Below are 16,871 nucleotides of genomic sequence, written 5' to 3'. Positions count from 1 at the left end.
TTAGGCATTGAGTTTTCAAGGTTTTAAAGCAGACATGTAAAGGACAATCCCTGACATGACACATCAGTGACAAAAATTATGCCTGATGCAATTTTCTATTTTGACTTCTCCTTGCATGTGTTTATGAAGGGTGCCACTGTTAGGGCAGGATACAATTTTTGGGACATGTGTAGAAAGGATGGTATGTGTTTGCTTCTGGTATTTGTAGGTAATAACTTTGCTAATGACTACAATGGTGACAGATGAAGTCCTGCAATCTGAAGTGGTCCAAGTCATAAATGTGATGGTAAAATCAACTATCAATAAAGGATAAATTATACTAGACATTTTAATATAGAAACAACTGCGATTTTGTTTAAATCATGACAGTGATATATTTTGCGAATTTAAGTTCATCTATTTTGATATTGGGTCAGTCTAAGTTACGTTATCAAGATTGTCTTGGTGACTTCATTATTTTCCTTCTGTGCATTCTGGTGGTTATGTTCCTGTTTTGGGCACAGCGCACATGTACACATATATCTGGAAAAAAAGACCATGAGTGTTTACAGCATTTTTCGACTTTTATCTCTTGATAAATGTGATTTTCTCAGTCAGGCAAACATTACTGATCTTTGACTGGAATATTTGAGGTAAGGTGATGTGTGGTGAAATTTGCGTTTACAGTTATTGTAGTTACATAGTGACTTGCAATCGCGTGAGCCTATTCCTGGCTGATTGCACTCAGCGGTACTATTGCTGTTTCATTTTCAAGTGCCAGTCCACCAAGATAACCAGCCTCAAGTTTACCTCAATCACAACTGACTGACCGGTCCCACAGATTACTCAACCATGGCTAGCATCATTGACAAAATCAGTTACTACACACACTCCACAACAAGAAAATATAACTATCCACTGAGAACAACCTCAGTCGTTCATAATAACAATTTCATCGCAATCTCAGATATCCTGATCACATTTAATCTACCAATGATCCCATTATTAATGCCACAAATTCTCTAAAAATGGTACCTGAATGTTAAAGTGAAATTGATTTGAAAGAAAAAAAATGTTTTCATCTTACTATAGTATTTGTGGTGTGAGCAGATCAAATAGAATGGGAGATTGTTGGTCATTAAAGGTGTGACATGCTGCTTTCTATGGCTCCCATATTGGAAAACTACGAGTTTACACAAATCACTCATTCATATACGTATTTCTATGATGCATGCAATTGCGATATTTAGTTGTAGTACTTACATCATCCATCACACCATAATACGAAGCTACTAAAGTGCTGTCACAAGATCCAATAACCATAGGCTCGTTGGATGTTTGTATACTTCCTGTAAAAACAACATAAAATTAGTCAAGTGTCAGAGCAATATAGCATAGAAAAATTAAATGCAGTTGCTGGAATGAAAGCACAATTGGCGACTCATGGTAATGCCTAATCCAAAATGCCACACTGAGTTGAATTTCTACATGCTTTAGAATCGCAGTTCATTCATATTCCATATTATTCATCAAATTCATTTCCCAGGCTGGCTGGTGCCCGCATAAAACAGTGGGTACTCGCGAGGAGGAGCATCCTCATGGTGAGTGCTGTCATCCACTAAGCTGACAGAAACAATTAGTAAAAACTCATCATCTGCCGATGATGATCCTAAATCAGAATCAACAGGAAAAGAAGATTCTGAATTCAAATTTGATAATTCGGAAGATTATAATAAAAACATGCCATACAACCATTTATAGGTCATCATGCCCATACTGATCAAAATCGTCAAGATAAGGTGCTGATCCGAAGGTCAATATACTCATTCATGTTTATTGATTCATTCTGTGTGACAGTCCTATGACTGTCGAACTCACTTGCCAACGCCTTTTATCTGTTCAAACTATATCCTAACGTTTTATACCGCTTCTGACCGTTTAATGTTTAAATGTATGAAGAAAATTAAATTTTACGATAAGATGTAGATTTTACATATGGAATATCAGGTTTTTACTGTTGGCTGTGATAATGGAAGTTATAGTGATTTTCGTCATCATTTTACATTATATATTTGTTTCTAAAGGAAATATTTCTTGTTACTCGCCACGAATAACTATAATATTGCTTTCATGGTATAAAGCAACAATTACGCACTCACTCACTCATAACCTGATGCAACCGTGAACATCCGGGCTAGAATTGGTCTTCAGTAGACCATGCTTATCGTTTTGACCGTTTTGATCAGGAGGTCAGGTTTTCTGACTTGGTTGACACATGTCATCGTATCCCAACTGCATTCATAGATGCTCATGTGGTTGATCACTGGATTGTCTGGTTCAGACTCGATTATTTACAGACCACCATACACCTGGAATATTGTGCGGCGTAAAACTCCAACCAAGCAACCATAACCTGATGCCAGCTGATTGGTTTGTTACAAACATGTGTGTTTGATGGATACTGGTTTACAAATTACATGTAATTCATATTCATGAATGTCAACGGATTCCCTGATAAACTTGAAATATTATTTGTAAGGAACCAGAAACAACCCTGATTTGATCCAAATAGATATCTGTTTGAGTATTTCTCTGAGTCATTGTATCCGATCTTGTTTCAATTGTAAATGTTCTGGATTGGAAGGGGATCATCATGACATAGTCTGTCGTACAGACCCTGAAGCAAATATATCCAAGAAAGCCCACGCAAGTCTAGAAAATGTGGCAAGTCTAGATTTCCTCAGCTTCCGAAAATGAAGAAAGTCTCAGGGCTCCTTTTCATAATATTATATTTTATTTTACTATGAACTTTTTTTCAGTAAAATATGTTCATTTCAGAGACTAGTTGTTAGTCTAATCATGACACTGACCGTCAACAATAAGATAAGATACATTCTGTTACATTTATACGTAACAAGCAGAGATCGTTACAATGAACAAATGGTGTCCAGAAACAAAAGTGGCAAACGCGCAATCCCTTTAAAACAATGAAGGAAGTTTACTTATAACTGTTGATTCAGCTCTTACCAGTCAGTGGCTTTTGCTCCGTCAGGTCGTTCACTTGACAATAAAGTTGTTTATTATCATACACCATCTGAACGCTATTCCACCTAGATGACTTGAAAGGAAACGTAATGTTAAGTAAGTGAAGAAGTTTGGGACCGGCAATGCCAGCGTATCAGAAATTCCTTTCTAATAAGATGTCGTTTTGAGATGAGAGAAACCCATGGAGGCTGAAAGAATTATGTGTGTAAACCCCGGGTAACGTACTGACAAATCCCTGAAATGTTCTGATTGTCGGAGTAACATCCTGGTGGACGTACTTGCTCACTGTCCAGTAGTTCCCGGCCTAAACAACATGCTATTATACTGGCATATGACTACCAAACATGTTATATTTGGGACTACGTTTTCTTAGTAAAGTACAGATTCTAGTACTTTGGTTGGGTTGAGTCCCATCCGGGATTCGAACACACACCCTCACAGTCAGGCACCTAATCGCCAGCACACAAAGTCAGATGCCTAACCCACGTCTTACTAAATGGCATTGTGTATTCATTGTGTCCAATTTACACTTATCAGAGGGGTACACAAAGTCCGTTGTCAGACTACCAGCCGTTCGATTTCCGTTCTTGTGGACGCCGCGGTGGCTGAGCGGGTTAGGTGTATATTCATAGGAGTACCAAGACATACTCATACCATGATAGTGTAAGTGCGGATTTGTCACATAAGTGTAATGTGAGATGCAAGGTACGAATAAGCTCCCCTTATGGTCCTAACAAAAATACTCAAAAAGAATATCATCTCCTTATAGGTGTCCCCCGCCGTCATATTGCTGGAATATTGCTGAAAGCGGCGTAAACCAATACCCGCTCACTCATCTGCTTATATCCCTGTAACACTCTGTGGTATCTTAAAGAACCCTGTCTTAATATATTGCACGTCTAAATACAGCACACCACTGTCCCTCTCCGACTTGCAACACAAGCAGTGTCTTACACATCGGACATTGTTACACAATGAATAACACTGACACAAAAGCCCCTTGAAAAAATATTCAGCTACAAATCTACTGAAGTGAATTGCTGTTAACACGACTGTAGTAGAAATAGTTATTCCTTGGTGAATGTACTTAAAATTACTTACTGTGTAAGGAATCCTGATAATGCTGAAGCCATGAGAGGTGTAAACGGAAAAAACAACATGATGTTTTATTTCGTCAACTTCAATACTGTATGACTTTTTGTTGAAAGCATCCCAGTTGCCTATCACTGCTCGCCGCATCTTTTCTTTGCTCCAGTGAATCCAAGGAAAGAATCGAAATCGTATGGTCAGACTCTCCTGAATTGCATTATTAAAACGCCATGTTTCAAGGGAACCTTCGGCAAAGAATCTAGCTTCATTTTCAATTATCTGAACATTCTTCTTCTTCAAAACAAACGTGTTGCTCCCAGATTCATCTTTGATTCCATGTGAGAAAGTTAGAACTAGATCTGGACGGCATTCTGAAATAGAATGAGTGAGTGAGTTAACATGTAAGTCACATACATCTGCAGTATTTCAGCCATACCGTGACTATGAGAGATGCATATAAATAAAAATAACATAGACAAAGGATAGTAAAATAACTAGGCTATCATGTGATCGTAAAACAATCTTTATGTACACAACACAATATAAAAATGCGGTTAATATCGCCAACAACAACATGTAAATCACCATACTAGAGACCATGGGGACTTACAGTGCTTTTGCTCCTGATAGATTTACACAATACTTTCAAACCTCATGTTTTAAGTGCAGACCTGGACCATGTGCTGCAATGAATGCAATAAGTTCGGGGGCGAGCACCGGGTCGCGGTAACCTGCAGCATTGATGTTTCCAGCGGTTAAATAGAAGTTGTGAACGGGAAATCCCGCAGAAAACACACCACACCACGGCACTCCGCCCCTATATCTATACTGAACCACAAAAGAAACGTCGCTTTTCAAAACCAAATGCAAGATTTTCTTCATATAAAATGATGTTTTTATTATGATTGTTCCATTTTGTTAACATGTTTTTCAATCCAAATTGACAGTTATTACCAACATCAGTGTGTTTTCGGATGAAAAAGCATATCGACCAAATGCCCCTAAAATGGCAGACGTGGTAAAAGGTTCCGTATGACATTCGTGAAAATAAAAATGCACGTGCATATAGTGACAACCCCACCAATGAAAGCGAGTCCCAAACTCTCCTGAAATCATTTTTGTTTTGACACAATCGCCATGGCACGACTTGCGAGAGATCAGAGGAACCAAGTCTTGGGACGACTGCAAGTTGACCAGACTGCACGGAGGGTAGACAATCATTTTATTGTTCATGTTAGGACAGTCTACCTACTGCAGGAGCGGTATCAGGTCACTAACAGCATCCAAGACCGTCCACGCAATGGGCGACCTTCAGTGACATCACAACGTCAAGGCCGACACCACCTGCAGGATCGCTTCCCCAGAGGGATGGAAACAGCACGCCAAACCACTGGGACTCACAACGGACCCATCAATGCCGATACAGTGCGTCGACGTTTGCGCGGGAGAAACCTCTGCTGTCACAGACCATATCGTAGTCCTGTCCTCACCGCTCATCATCACCAAAACTGACTGTAATGGGCAACTCAGCATCGACATTTGCGTTATCGACAATGGAGAACTGTGATTTTATCTCAAGAAAGTCGATACTGTGTTTCGACAGTCGATGGCAGAGTGAGAGTATGGTGAAGGCGTTGAAAACTGTTTTGAAATAGAGTATTGTTGAAAGAGACTGATGGGGTGGTCCAAGCATCATGGTGTGGGTTGCAATTAGTCTGAACCAGATAGTTAGCACCGTGGTGTTCCAGAATCTCGGTCCAGGATGAGGAAATGACTTGACAGCTGGTCGCTATTTTGACTAAGTCATAATACCCCACGTTGTACCACATTTTGGACATTACAGAAATCACATCTTTGTACAGTTGATTGGTGCGATCAAATTCACGTGCAATAATAAGATTACATGACAAGTGGCACATGAAAAAAACGTTTCAGCACTACTGTGGGGTGCACGATGTTTGGATTCACTTAAATGTGCTGTGGTGAGTTTTTTCTTGAGTCGATACCGAGGGATTAATATTACGATACCCAAAAACTGTCTACAATTCATATTTTTGTTTACAAAAAGTTTTTACTTTGACTCAGTATACATTGAGTCCTAAAATCAGCAAAATCCTTTACAAACATACTCTTGGTAAGTATTTCAAGAGTTCATACGAGCACAAAATGTCTTTCAGAAATTGGTTAAATGTAGCAGAGGTTAGATGCTTGATTACAGTTGCTCATTTTTATGGAAGCTGAATGGGTAAGATTGCTGACTTTGTTTGATGGTGATTAGGTTCCCTGCTCTGAGCGTTTGAGTCCGAATCAACTGAAAAAAAAGTACTAGAATCTGTACTTAAGTGAAAAGGTGTAATCCCAAATATAACATATACTACATCATTTAACTTTCGGCAAGTATATAATATACTAAGCAGCAAAAGAAACGTCAGTTTGGAATTTTCCTTCGCAGAAACGGAAAACTGTAAACTCATTTAATGTTTTGATTGTATTTTTTTGACACCATCTCCAACTTTACCTGAGACATTCCATTATCAAACTCAGAATGGAACCCAGGAAATGGTCTCAAAAACGCAATCGGATCTCGGAGATGGTACGGTGTTCTCCATGTTTTTCACGCAACTCATGCTGCACGTGCTGTTCACAAGGACCAGCCCTATTAAATGCACCCCCAAACCTGGATGCCAGCTCAGAGGAACCAGGCGCTAGGAAGACTTGAAGCTGGCCACACTGCACAAGCCGTTGCCAATCACTTCCAGGTCAGCGTTCGGATCATCTACAGCAACCTTTCCGGGCCACCAACACCACAACTGATCGCCCCCGTACTGGCAGACCAAGGCTGACCACAAGACGACAAGACCCCATGTTGTGCGACAGCATGTACAGAATCCCATCATGCAGGCATCCGAAACAGCACGCCAGACAGTGGGAACACACGGAAGACCAATCAGTATTGATACAGTACGCCGCCGTCTTAACAGAGGGACCTTACCGTGAGCCTATCCTCACCCCTCGTCATCGGCGTGAACGTCTTCAGTTTGCCCTACAATACCTAAACTGGCGATACAGGCAATGGAGAACTGTTCTGTTCACAGATGAGAGTAGGTACTGCGTATCAACTGCAGATGGCAGAACAAGAATATGGCGACGACGTGGCCAGCGTTACTCAGATCAATGTGTTATGGAAGGAGACTCATGGGGTGGTGCAAGCATCATGGTACGGGGTGGAATAGGCCTGAACCAGAGAGTGGGTGTTCAAGAACTTTGGTCCAGGGAGAGGAGGCGACATCACAGCGGTGCGCTGTCATGATGTCATAACAAGGCCGAACACAGCCGATTTATTGCGCCCGGCCTTTCTCAGAGCGTGGTTCAAGGTGCCAATGGCCTTCATCAATCCATTGGTGCACCCCATGCATAGACGCTGTGCTGCAGTTATTGCCGCTCGTGGTGGTCACAATAGATACTGATGTCAAGGGTCTGAATGGACTGCAAACGTTCACGTAATGTCTTGTAATTCTGCTGAGTTCTTCACTGTTGTGTCAAGATATTGTACACAAAAATTTTTTTGATCCGCTTATTATGTCTATTTCTGTAATGATTTGATGACAGTGCCTATCTAATTTTGAATTCGTACCGACGGGTTTTTTGCTGCTGAGTATAGTAGGGGAACGTCAATGAACAGACCAGGCTTGTATTTATCAGATAATTAATTTCAAACAAACACAAGTTCCACCATGTTGAAAAGGGAATATCTGAAGGGCTTTCAAAGTGTTAATAAAAAGGTCACTTCCTCAGAGGTCTTCGTGGAAGGACAGTTCAATTCGTGTAGTAAAGATGTTCTAAACAGAGCTTTGTTTTTTTATTCGTGTGACATATTTGTTCCAAAAGAATGTTATGTGGCACTTTTATTTATTGTACAGTACTGTATTGTACCTGAGATACTCTGTTTCTATTTAGGATTCAGTAGAATTTAGTGGTGTACTTGTTGCTATATTTAGACTGGTTGTCAAGATTGAGTTGATATTTTCAGATTTCAGATTATTCCAGCAAATTCTGACCTAGAATTGTACAGAAGATTCGACAGGAACTTTGTCAAAACAACAAAATATTTGAAGACAGTTTGCTGTGTTTAAAAAATCATGATCCTGTCTCGATCATTGCACACTTTATCACACGTTAAAGATAATTTCCCCCTTGGATTGTCAGCCAAGGCTTGATTAGTGTTGCAGTGGGGTGACCATTTTCATGACTTTCTATTATTGCTATACTCAATTCTTAACATAAAATGTGACAGTATTTGTACTGTGATTTGTACTGCTATGGTAGTGATCTGTAAACTTACTTTACAACTGCTTATTGTACAGAATTTCTTTGCTATTTGTTGAGTACACACCAAATTCTTTTATGTAAGACTAACTTTTGTTTTCAAATTCCAACATACCAGCAGACGTATATGCAAATTGGTTCTGTTCCAGAACAGACTTTGCATCATAAGCGCAATTATCATGCCTCTGGCTACACATATGTACCCCCAAAAGAAGCTGTTAAATTTTGCGAAATTTGAATGAGCATCTTTGAAGCCAAAAATATCTGCTTCGAGATACTGTTGTCAGAATGTGCACTTCCAGTTTGTGCAACAAATACATGCACTGCATTGCAATTTTAGAACTGTAATAATCATACTTTTAGCTTTTTAGTAACACAGAAACTGTCATACTCACGTGTAAATCCGACTATGAACTTTAAAGCACATGTGCAAGTGATTGGATCAAATGCAACCCCTCTGGCACATCTGCGCCGGTGAGTTAGGGTTCCAACCTTCTCAAAGTATTGTGTGGGATCCTCTGGATCCGGGGACACTCGTAGGCACTCGGGATCTACAACAGAGTTAACATTCAACTTGTTTGATGGACATTTAAAACTTGGACTTCTAAAGAGGCATAGCCAAATAGATATGGACAACTATTCCAATAGGACTGACGTTTTGGTGTAGGCTCCAACACCATTATTAGGCAAGTGACAAACAGAATATGGATTAAGAGGCATGTAAACAAAAACGAGGAAGTGCTTTTACAGCTGATTGGATTTGAATTTCAATATAGTAGATGGGCCGGTTAACTTCACATGATCAGAGAAAAAGGCTAACAGATGACACCTGTAGAATAAACAAAAGTATTATATGGAATATGGATACGTGTTTATTTCTTTAATAGGCTAACGGCAAACATGACAAATACATCATACATACATTCAAAAGCCTATTATACCTGTTGGGAATCTTTGATGAGTTGATGGTAAGCTGGAGGTATGTAACTGCCTTGATCACGTTTGATTGCTGGTCTTTGATAGTAAATGGTTGTCAATTACAAAATGTTGATGAGCCTGCATTCAGCCACATCATTTAGGAATATTGTAAGTACACATTATAGAAGTGTTTTGACAAACGGTTTGTTTATTGTTTAACTAACACTCAGGAATATTTCATTTTCGTGATGGCGGTCGCAGAGGTGAGGTGAGGTGAGGTGAAATTGGGTTTAACGTCGTGCTTGAGAATATTTCGCTCATATGACGACGTGCATGCGTGTGTATGTGTATGTGTATGTGCGGCTGCTTGTACTAGCCCAGACTGAAGCTGGTTCTATAGTGCTAGCCCACTGAGATACCATACCGCCGTGAAGCATGAATAACCCACTCAGACACATTATACTGACTCCAAGCCAACCAGTCCTTGTTGTACCCATTAATGCCGAGCGCCAGGCAGGGACCAACAAGTACCATATTTTACTTATTTTGTTATGATGCGGTCGGGGACCGAACCTGCGACCTTCCGCTCTCCGGGCGGACGCTCTAACCACTACACTGACTGACTGAATTTGGTTTTACGCCGCTTTTAGCAATATTCCAGCAACATCACGGCGGGGGACACCAGAAATGGGCTTCACACATTGTACCTATGTGGGGATTCGAACCCGGGTCCTCGGCGTGACGAGCCAACGCTTTAACCATTAGGCTACCCCACCGTCCCTCACCACTACACCACGGAGGCGGTCGGCGGTCTCAGAAGTACCATGAGTCCCCAGGGCCCCTTGTGTGGTGGCCTAACTTTGGTTACTGGTTATCTATAGTCCAGTTTTGTATTGTATTGTTATTTTGTCACAATATAAAACCTAGATTTAAGTCTTTTTCATCTGTGATATTTTAGTTCCTTACTGTCTTTTATTGGTAGATTTTATAGTCGTACAGTGTATTGTTTTTGTATAAGTTATGTTAGTCACATAGTGAAGGGATTTCACCTACTTACAATGGAACAGTCTCGAAAACGATGAGAGAGGATGAACCAAGTAAAGATAAGCTGTATTAACAGATTAAGATTGACTGAGACTGAGTAAAAGGTTAACGTTAAATTGGTAAACAAATGACTGCATATCAACATCGCCGGTCTCCAGAATGCTGGTGTTCCAGAGGAAGACACAGGACTTAAATGAACATAAATGTTCTTGGGGTTATTCCATTTAAATGACACAGGTAACAGGCAGGGGATTAGGTATGCATTCGACTGTGAACTTTTGAGTGGTCAAGTTCACTGCATGGCTTGTTTGGTGCCCTCTAGCACCTCAAGATATGCGGAAATATTACATCACTTACTCCAATGCTTGACATCATGAGCATCGATGTATACAATTGAGATATGATGACGTGTGTCAAACAAGTCATGCAGTGAGGCTGACCACTCGATCACGTCAGTCACCTCTTCAAAGAGTATTTTGATCTGTTTTCATTTTAAACAATAAATGCGGGTTTTTTAAAAAACACTTACGTATATATATGTTTGTGGTTTCAAAATATATTTGGCCGTTTCTTCCTTCGTTCCTTATTGGTTTTTCCATCATGGTAGATAATGAATCTGTTGTGAAAGATGGTTGGCTGGTAGTAGATGCAGGTGATATTGTAGAAGCCGAACTAGACATCTCTGCAGTGGGTTTCAACGAAATATTCGTAGGTGACGCTGTACTGGTAATATTTGAAGCTGGGTTTCCTGTTGTGAATCTTGTAACTTTGTGTTTCGTACTTACTTTTGTTATAGATGAACTGGTCTGGGTCATATCAGTTATACCTCTGCTTGAAGGTAAATTTGTAGTTGTGTTCTTAGAAGTGATAGGTGCAGCTGAAGTCTTGATACCAAGGGATTGTTTCATTGTTATGAAAGGCTTTACAAGGGGCGTTTTGCTGGTAGGAGATGTATATTCAGCCGGAGACGTGGTATTACGATGTGAATAGAAAGGAGGCAATGTTCGATTTAATGCTAAAGGTGTACTCATTTGTGATGGTGTTTTAGCAATGAAAAGGGGCAATGGAATTTTCATTCCAAATGAATTATCATGCGATATATCATGATTAGAACCTCTTAGTAAGTCCAATAGTGTCTCACTCCCACCTAAACCTGCTAGCAAACCAAGAGGGATGAGAGTGAAATGGTCTTGTTGCACTAATTGCCTTGTCGTTGTCGATGTCATAAAAGTTGTTGGAGGTGATGTAGAAGTACTAGTTGTTGGTGGTGATGAAGTTGTTGTTGATGGTGTTGAAGTTGTTGATGGTGTTGAAGTTGTTGTTGATGGTGTTGAAGTTGTTGTTGATGGTGATGAAGTTGCTATTGATGGCGTTGGATTTATTGATTGTGTTAAAGTTGATTCTGATGCAGTTTGTTCATTGGTTGTACTGTTGATGATTGATGTAAACAATGAAGATGAACTTCTTGCAGTATTGGTTGCATGAGAGGTAGACGATTTAGTGGTTGGTGAGGCAACAGTGGATATAACAGTTGAAGGATCAGATGGAGAGAGTGATACTGTGCTACTGATCACATTTGAGGTTCCTATCAAGGCGGGTTGTGTCACGACGGTTTGAAGAAAGCTTGATACGGAAGAAGTTGTGACTGAATCCATTTTCGTGAATGTTGGTGTAAAGGAAGTTGAAGCAATAGCATCTGGCACAAAGATTGGACTAGTCATCAAAGTGCTCCTTTCACTGTTCTTTCTCTTGCTATGCCACGAAACTGGTGTTCCTGAAATAAATATACCTGAATATATATAAAGAGAGAGAGACAGACAGAGAGAGAGAGAGAGAGAGAGAGAGAGAGAGAGAAACGCAAAGTTGACGTCACGTCACGTCACACTGAATTTGAGTGGGTGTTTAAGTAAGTGCACCTTTAACTTCAATTTTACTTCCACTTTTATCAAATCGATCCTCCTCACACACATGGGAAGTGTTGTCACGATTTGTGTGAAGACAATATTACGTCTATTAATCCAAACATGTGTAATTGTATAGTATGTCACTGATATATATGCCGTCATATAGCTTGGATATTGCTGAGTGGGGCATTAAGCAACAAACCAAACACTGATATATACAGATTAAGCCAACCTTACCTGAACATATAGCATTCCTCACTTCATCACTGACACTGGCAAGTTCATCAAAAGTGTTAAGGAGAAAAACTTTACTTTTGTCATCTACTAGAGCTGCCACTTCCTCAAATCTGATCGAACTGCCGATGCCAACAAATATGAAATCAACACCTATATTCCTAGCCATTCGGGCTTCCTCTATTGTTTTAGCTATATTTTTGGAGTATCCATCAGTGATTAAGACAGCTTTTAACAAAGTATTTTGTCGTGATTGTTGAGAGAACATATATCTCAATGTCTTAAGAGCTATGTTGGTGCGAGTTCCATCACGGGGTTGAGCAGCAGCAAGGACAAAGTTACTAAAAGTGTCAGGATCTGCTGGTTTGTCCAGTTCGGTTATGACGCTTACATCTGAACTGAACACTTCAACTCCAACATGAAGATGTCTGAAAGATGGAGCAGTCATTTGCAGTGTGGCAGTATTTACCACCACAAAAGCTTTCTGTTGAAGAAATGCTGATTCTGAAACACTTTCAGATCCATCCAAGAGAAAAACGACATCAGTCTGATAAGGGCAACCTGTAAAAACGTATACGAACATATTCACTGCAGAGACAATTGCTTTTCTATTTCACATAAAACTTGGAGTGAGTGGGTGAGATTCAAAGTCTCGTCAGAAACATAATAATATAAAACGTTATACATAATCAATACGTTTATACTACATAAAAACTTATCATTTGTATATGACAAACTTGTACAAAAAACTACATGTTTTTGTATATGCATTGAAAACGAGATTCTGAGTATAATAATGGTAACTGTAACATATTTTACTCTGATAAAAACAGAAAAATGTAACTGACATTGAAAGTTGTAACAACATACTTGAAATCTGAGAGCAATACACAAAAAACATGAACATCAAAGTATGATCAGAAGGCATGTCAGAAGTCTGATTGCCACACATGGTTGTTGTATGTGTATGAACCACCACAAGTGACCACACCTGGACTGTGATGAGTGAGTTATATACTGTTTCTAAATGAGCTCAGTTCTCAAATGAGTCAATCTCAAATTTGCTCATGACATAGTTGGCCTTGTAGAATGGATAAACGTGTTACAATCACACTCCATAATCAGTAAGGAGGAATGTTTAATTCAATTACCACAATTACAAACCAAACAAACCCTGCATAATTGACCCTTTGACTTCAGCTAGCTATTGATGCATTATTGACCTCAAATGTGTCAATCTCAAATTTTCTCATGAGCAGTAAGTGAGTGAGTGAGTTTCAATTTATCGTCACATCGGCAATATTTCATATCGTGACGAGAACAATTAATTTTATACATAGTAATTTATTGTAAATTTGGAAAAACCTGTCAACGAAAGACAGTAAAATAACTAGATTATCACAGATTCGAATTTAAAACTAGTAATTAGATCTAAAACAGTTTAACTATAGAGGACAATACAGTATAAAAACAGGCTATATTTTGCCAACAACTGAAGGTAGATCACCATACTAGGGACCCATGAGCAGTAAGAAGGAATGTGTAATACAATTACCAGAATTGCAACACAGATTTCACACTAAATAAAAGTGTGTTTCAAATTATTGACTTGGTTGGTCTTTTTTCGTTCTTCAATGAGAGCTCATGCATACAAACAGGGAAGAGCTTCGGGGCCGTTCGACTATCTCCGAGGGTGCACGGCAACGTCAAGGATAGGTAGGTGTGACAGATGAATGTGCCAAGTGTATAGTTACAAGTTCCGAATTCCAAGTGTGTACAAGAAATGCAAAAATACCGAATATGAAAAAAAATCAGATTGGGGATTCGAATCCCTAATGTGAACAAAACCCATTCAGATTCAGGATTCGAATCCCCAATCCACAATCCCGAATCCGTTTCTAACGTCATGTTGCTTGGATTCTGGGGGTGTTTAATTCAGGCTCATGTGTATATCTAAAAGCAATATGTAATAATCAAAATATATCACTGTACATACAAATACAGTGAGTTAAAAGTTAGTCACAATATTTCAGCCATATCGTGAGTTTGATGCGAGTTATTGACTATGCGACTTCAATGATGTCAGGAAGGACAACAATATATGGATGGACAACTTTTTCATTACAGTGAGAGCTCAGCCAGAGACACAGTCAAGAGATTCTAGTTGAAACAGGCAAATATAGACGTAGTATTTGAGAGGGTTAACACCATCTAAAACACCATCACAGCTTCAGGGAAAAAACACATACACCACGATTAAAACTAGCGTAGGAGTAACTTTTTTTTTAAATGACGGGGAATAAGAGTTATGTAACATATACATGTAGATGACATAAATCCCTATCATTAAAGGACAGAAAAAAATGACCAGACTATCACAGATGTTGTTTAAAACCAGGATGACACCGTAATAATTATATTTCCATACCTAATACCAAAGAAAACGTCTAGGAAGCAGGCCGTTGTCTACATACTGGACCCGCTTCAGTTCGCCTGCAGGTCAAGGAGAGGAGTTGTTGATGCCACACAGTCACTCCTTAATAATGCCTAGAAATATCTAGAGACACCGAAGTCATACATCAGGATCCTCGTCGTTGACTTTTCATCTGCGTTCAACACCATCCAGCCACATATCATGATATATGATGCCTGGATTTGGTGGTAGTGCCCCTGGAGCAGAACGTTTCAATACTCTCCTCCCATTTTGCGGTATAGTCGCTGACTTGGTTGACACATGTCATCGTATCGCAATTGCATACCTCGATGATCATGCTGTTGATCACTGGATTGTAGGATCCTGACTCGATTGTTTACAGACTGCCGCCATATAGGTGGAATATTGCTGAGTGCTGCATACAACTAAAGCCACTGCTATGTACATGCCAAAATATTTGACATAGTCATAACTAGTTGACATATTCAAGACGAGTATGTTGCCATTGCAAGGATGACTTATTCATCTTGTTTGTCGACTTGTGAGGAAGTATGTGACCACAAGTGAAGAAAAGGATTCTCCATGACCTAGAAGAAAGAGGAAGACTGATGACCATGGTTACTGAATCCTAATTCGTCAGGCAAGTTCAACCCTAGGGCACTTGATGAATAATTGTGCCGGAAATGGAGAGTGAGAGTCCAATTCTCAACCGGTACCACCAGAGGGAGGATGCGGACGGTTGCTCTGATGGAAAGTCGACCAGACATCCCTTCCTTACAGATTTACACGGGCAGGAACACTGTGCAGGCTCCAAGAAAACCGCAACTTGAGGACAAGGCGTTAGGGTCACTTGTCTACTGAAAGTCACTATCTTCTACACACTACCCACGGCCGTAGTTGTTAGGCATATCATCAGGAGATCATCCATGCAGATGGACCACTTGGTGGTGACTCAGTAATGGTGTGGGGATGCGTTTCATATAGATTGTTTCAAGACGGATCTCATAACAGTACCCAGGATAATTTGTCAACATTATCAACAGGAGGTACTGGACGTCGCCAGTGTGCCACATTTTTATAATCACCCCCTTGCCTGTCGTCTGATATTCATAATAGGCAACTTACCTCGCTGTTCTTGAGATGTCATCACCATTTGTAGGACAAGCATTGTCAATAAGTTGACATAATAAATTATGAAATCAAACTTAAAAAAGTAATGAAAGTGAAGGTCGTAGATTAAGATGAAGTTAACTGTCAACAAAAACACGACCAGTCAACCTCTCTTGATATCGTGCTGTGTAGTGGTTCAAACACACAAATATTTTCAAGACTCACTTCGACCTAGACATGAATGTCATGGTGTATGAAATATGCAAAAAAAAGTAATAAAGAAATTGCTTATCAAAACACATTCAAGAGAAGTCTTGAAAGTCTACGTTTGGTCATACAAATTTGTCAGTCAAATAAAGATTTTGATTTTGATGTCAGCATTGAACCTTTGACTAATGTAGATGATAACATGAGCCTGCATACGGGAAAATAGAAACTGCATGTATATTAGCATTAGGATACTTTACATTGCTGGGTTGCTGGGTTACAGCAGTGCTGCCCACACAAGGAAGTGGTCTGTGAAGTAGACACGTCTAGGGGTGGTGTCACATACACAGCTGCAGGGGGTATAGATAAGGTCCAGGTGTCCTCCATGGATGTGAGTTGGCCCACAGACACCAGGAACTGGAGACAGGGTGTGCCTCGACACTTCATCTAGCTTGTTGTAGTTGTCCATGTTGAAGTCACCGTACAGGACTGTAGGGAATGATGACAGTTGTAGCTCAGAGAGTGCTTTGTTCAGGTTTCGAAGAAAGTCTCTTAGTGGTCCTGGCTGACGGTAGACAGTG

At 39.9% G+C, this 16,871-nt stretch overlaps 1 protein-coding gene across 2 annotated transcripts in view; it reads right to left on the bottom strand.

Annotated features, from left to right (window-relative positions):
• Positions 1 to 314: 314 nt before the first annotated feature.
• LOC124290716 (uncharacterized serine-rich protein C215.13-like) overlaps positions 315 to 16,871 on the bottom strand; it is an 83,172-nt gene continuing 66,615 nt past the window's right edge. Inside the window, exons 3-9 of one of the 2 annotated variants that reach the window (XM_046727520.1) lie at positions 12,543 to 13,100; positions 10,931 to 12,175; positions 8,835 to 8,990; positions 4,126 to 4,484; positions 3,007 to 3,097; positions 1,243 to 1,328; positions 315 to 522 (exon numbers count right to left, since the gene is read on the bottom strand). In XM_046727520.1, coding sequence (XP_046583476.1) covers positions 481 to 522; positions 1,243 to 1,328; positions 3,007 to 3,097; positions 4,126 to 4,484; positions 8,835 to 8,990; positions 10,931 to 12,175; positions 12,543 to 13,100 — 2,537 coding nt within the window. In that variant the 3' untranslated portion in view covers positions 315 to 480. The remainder of the gene's footprint in view (positions 523 to 1,242; positions 1,329 to 3,006; positions 3,098 to 4,125; positions 4,485 to 8,834; positions 8,991 to 10,930; positions 12,176 to 12,542; positions 13,101 to 16,871) is intronic. The other variant, XM_046727521.1, reaches the window with a different exon arrangement.

This window comes from Haliotis rubra, unplaced genomic scaffold (genome assembly GCF_003918875.1).
Source record: "Haliotis rubra isolate DU_JTF1 unplaced genomic scaffold, ASM391887v1 Scf471, whole genome shotgun sequence".
Lineage (NCBI taxonomy): Eukaryota > Metazoa > Mollusca > Gastropoda > Lepetellida > Haliotidae > Haliotis > Haliotis rubra.
The sequence above is the reverse complement of the archived record's forward strand: the minus strand, read 5'-3'. Positions and strand labels throughout refer to the sequence as shown.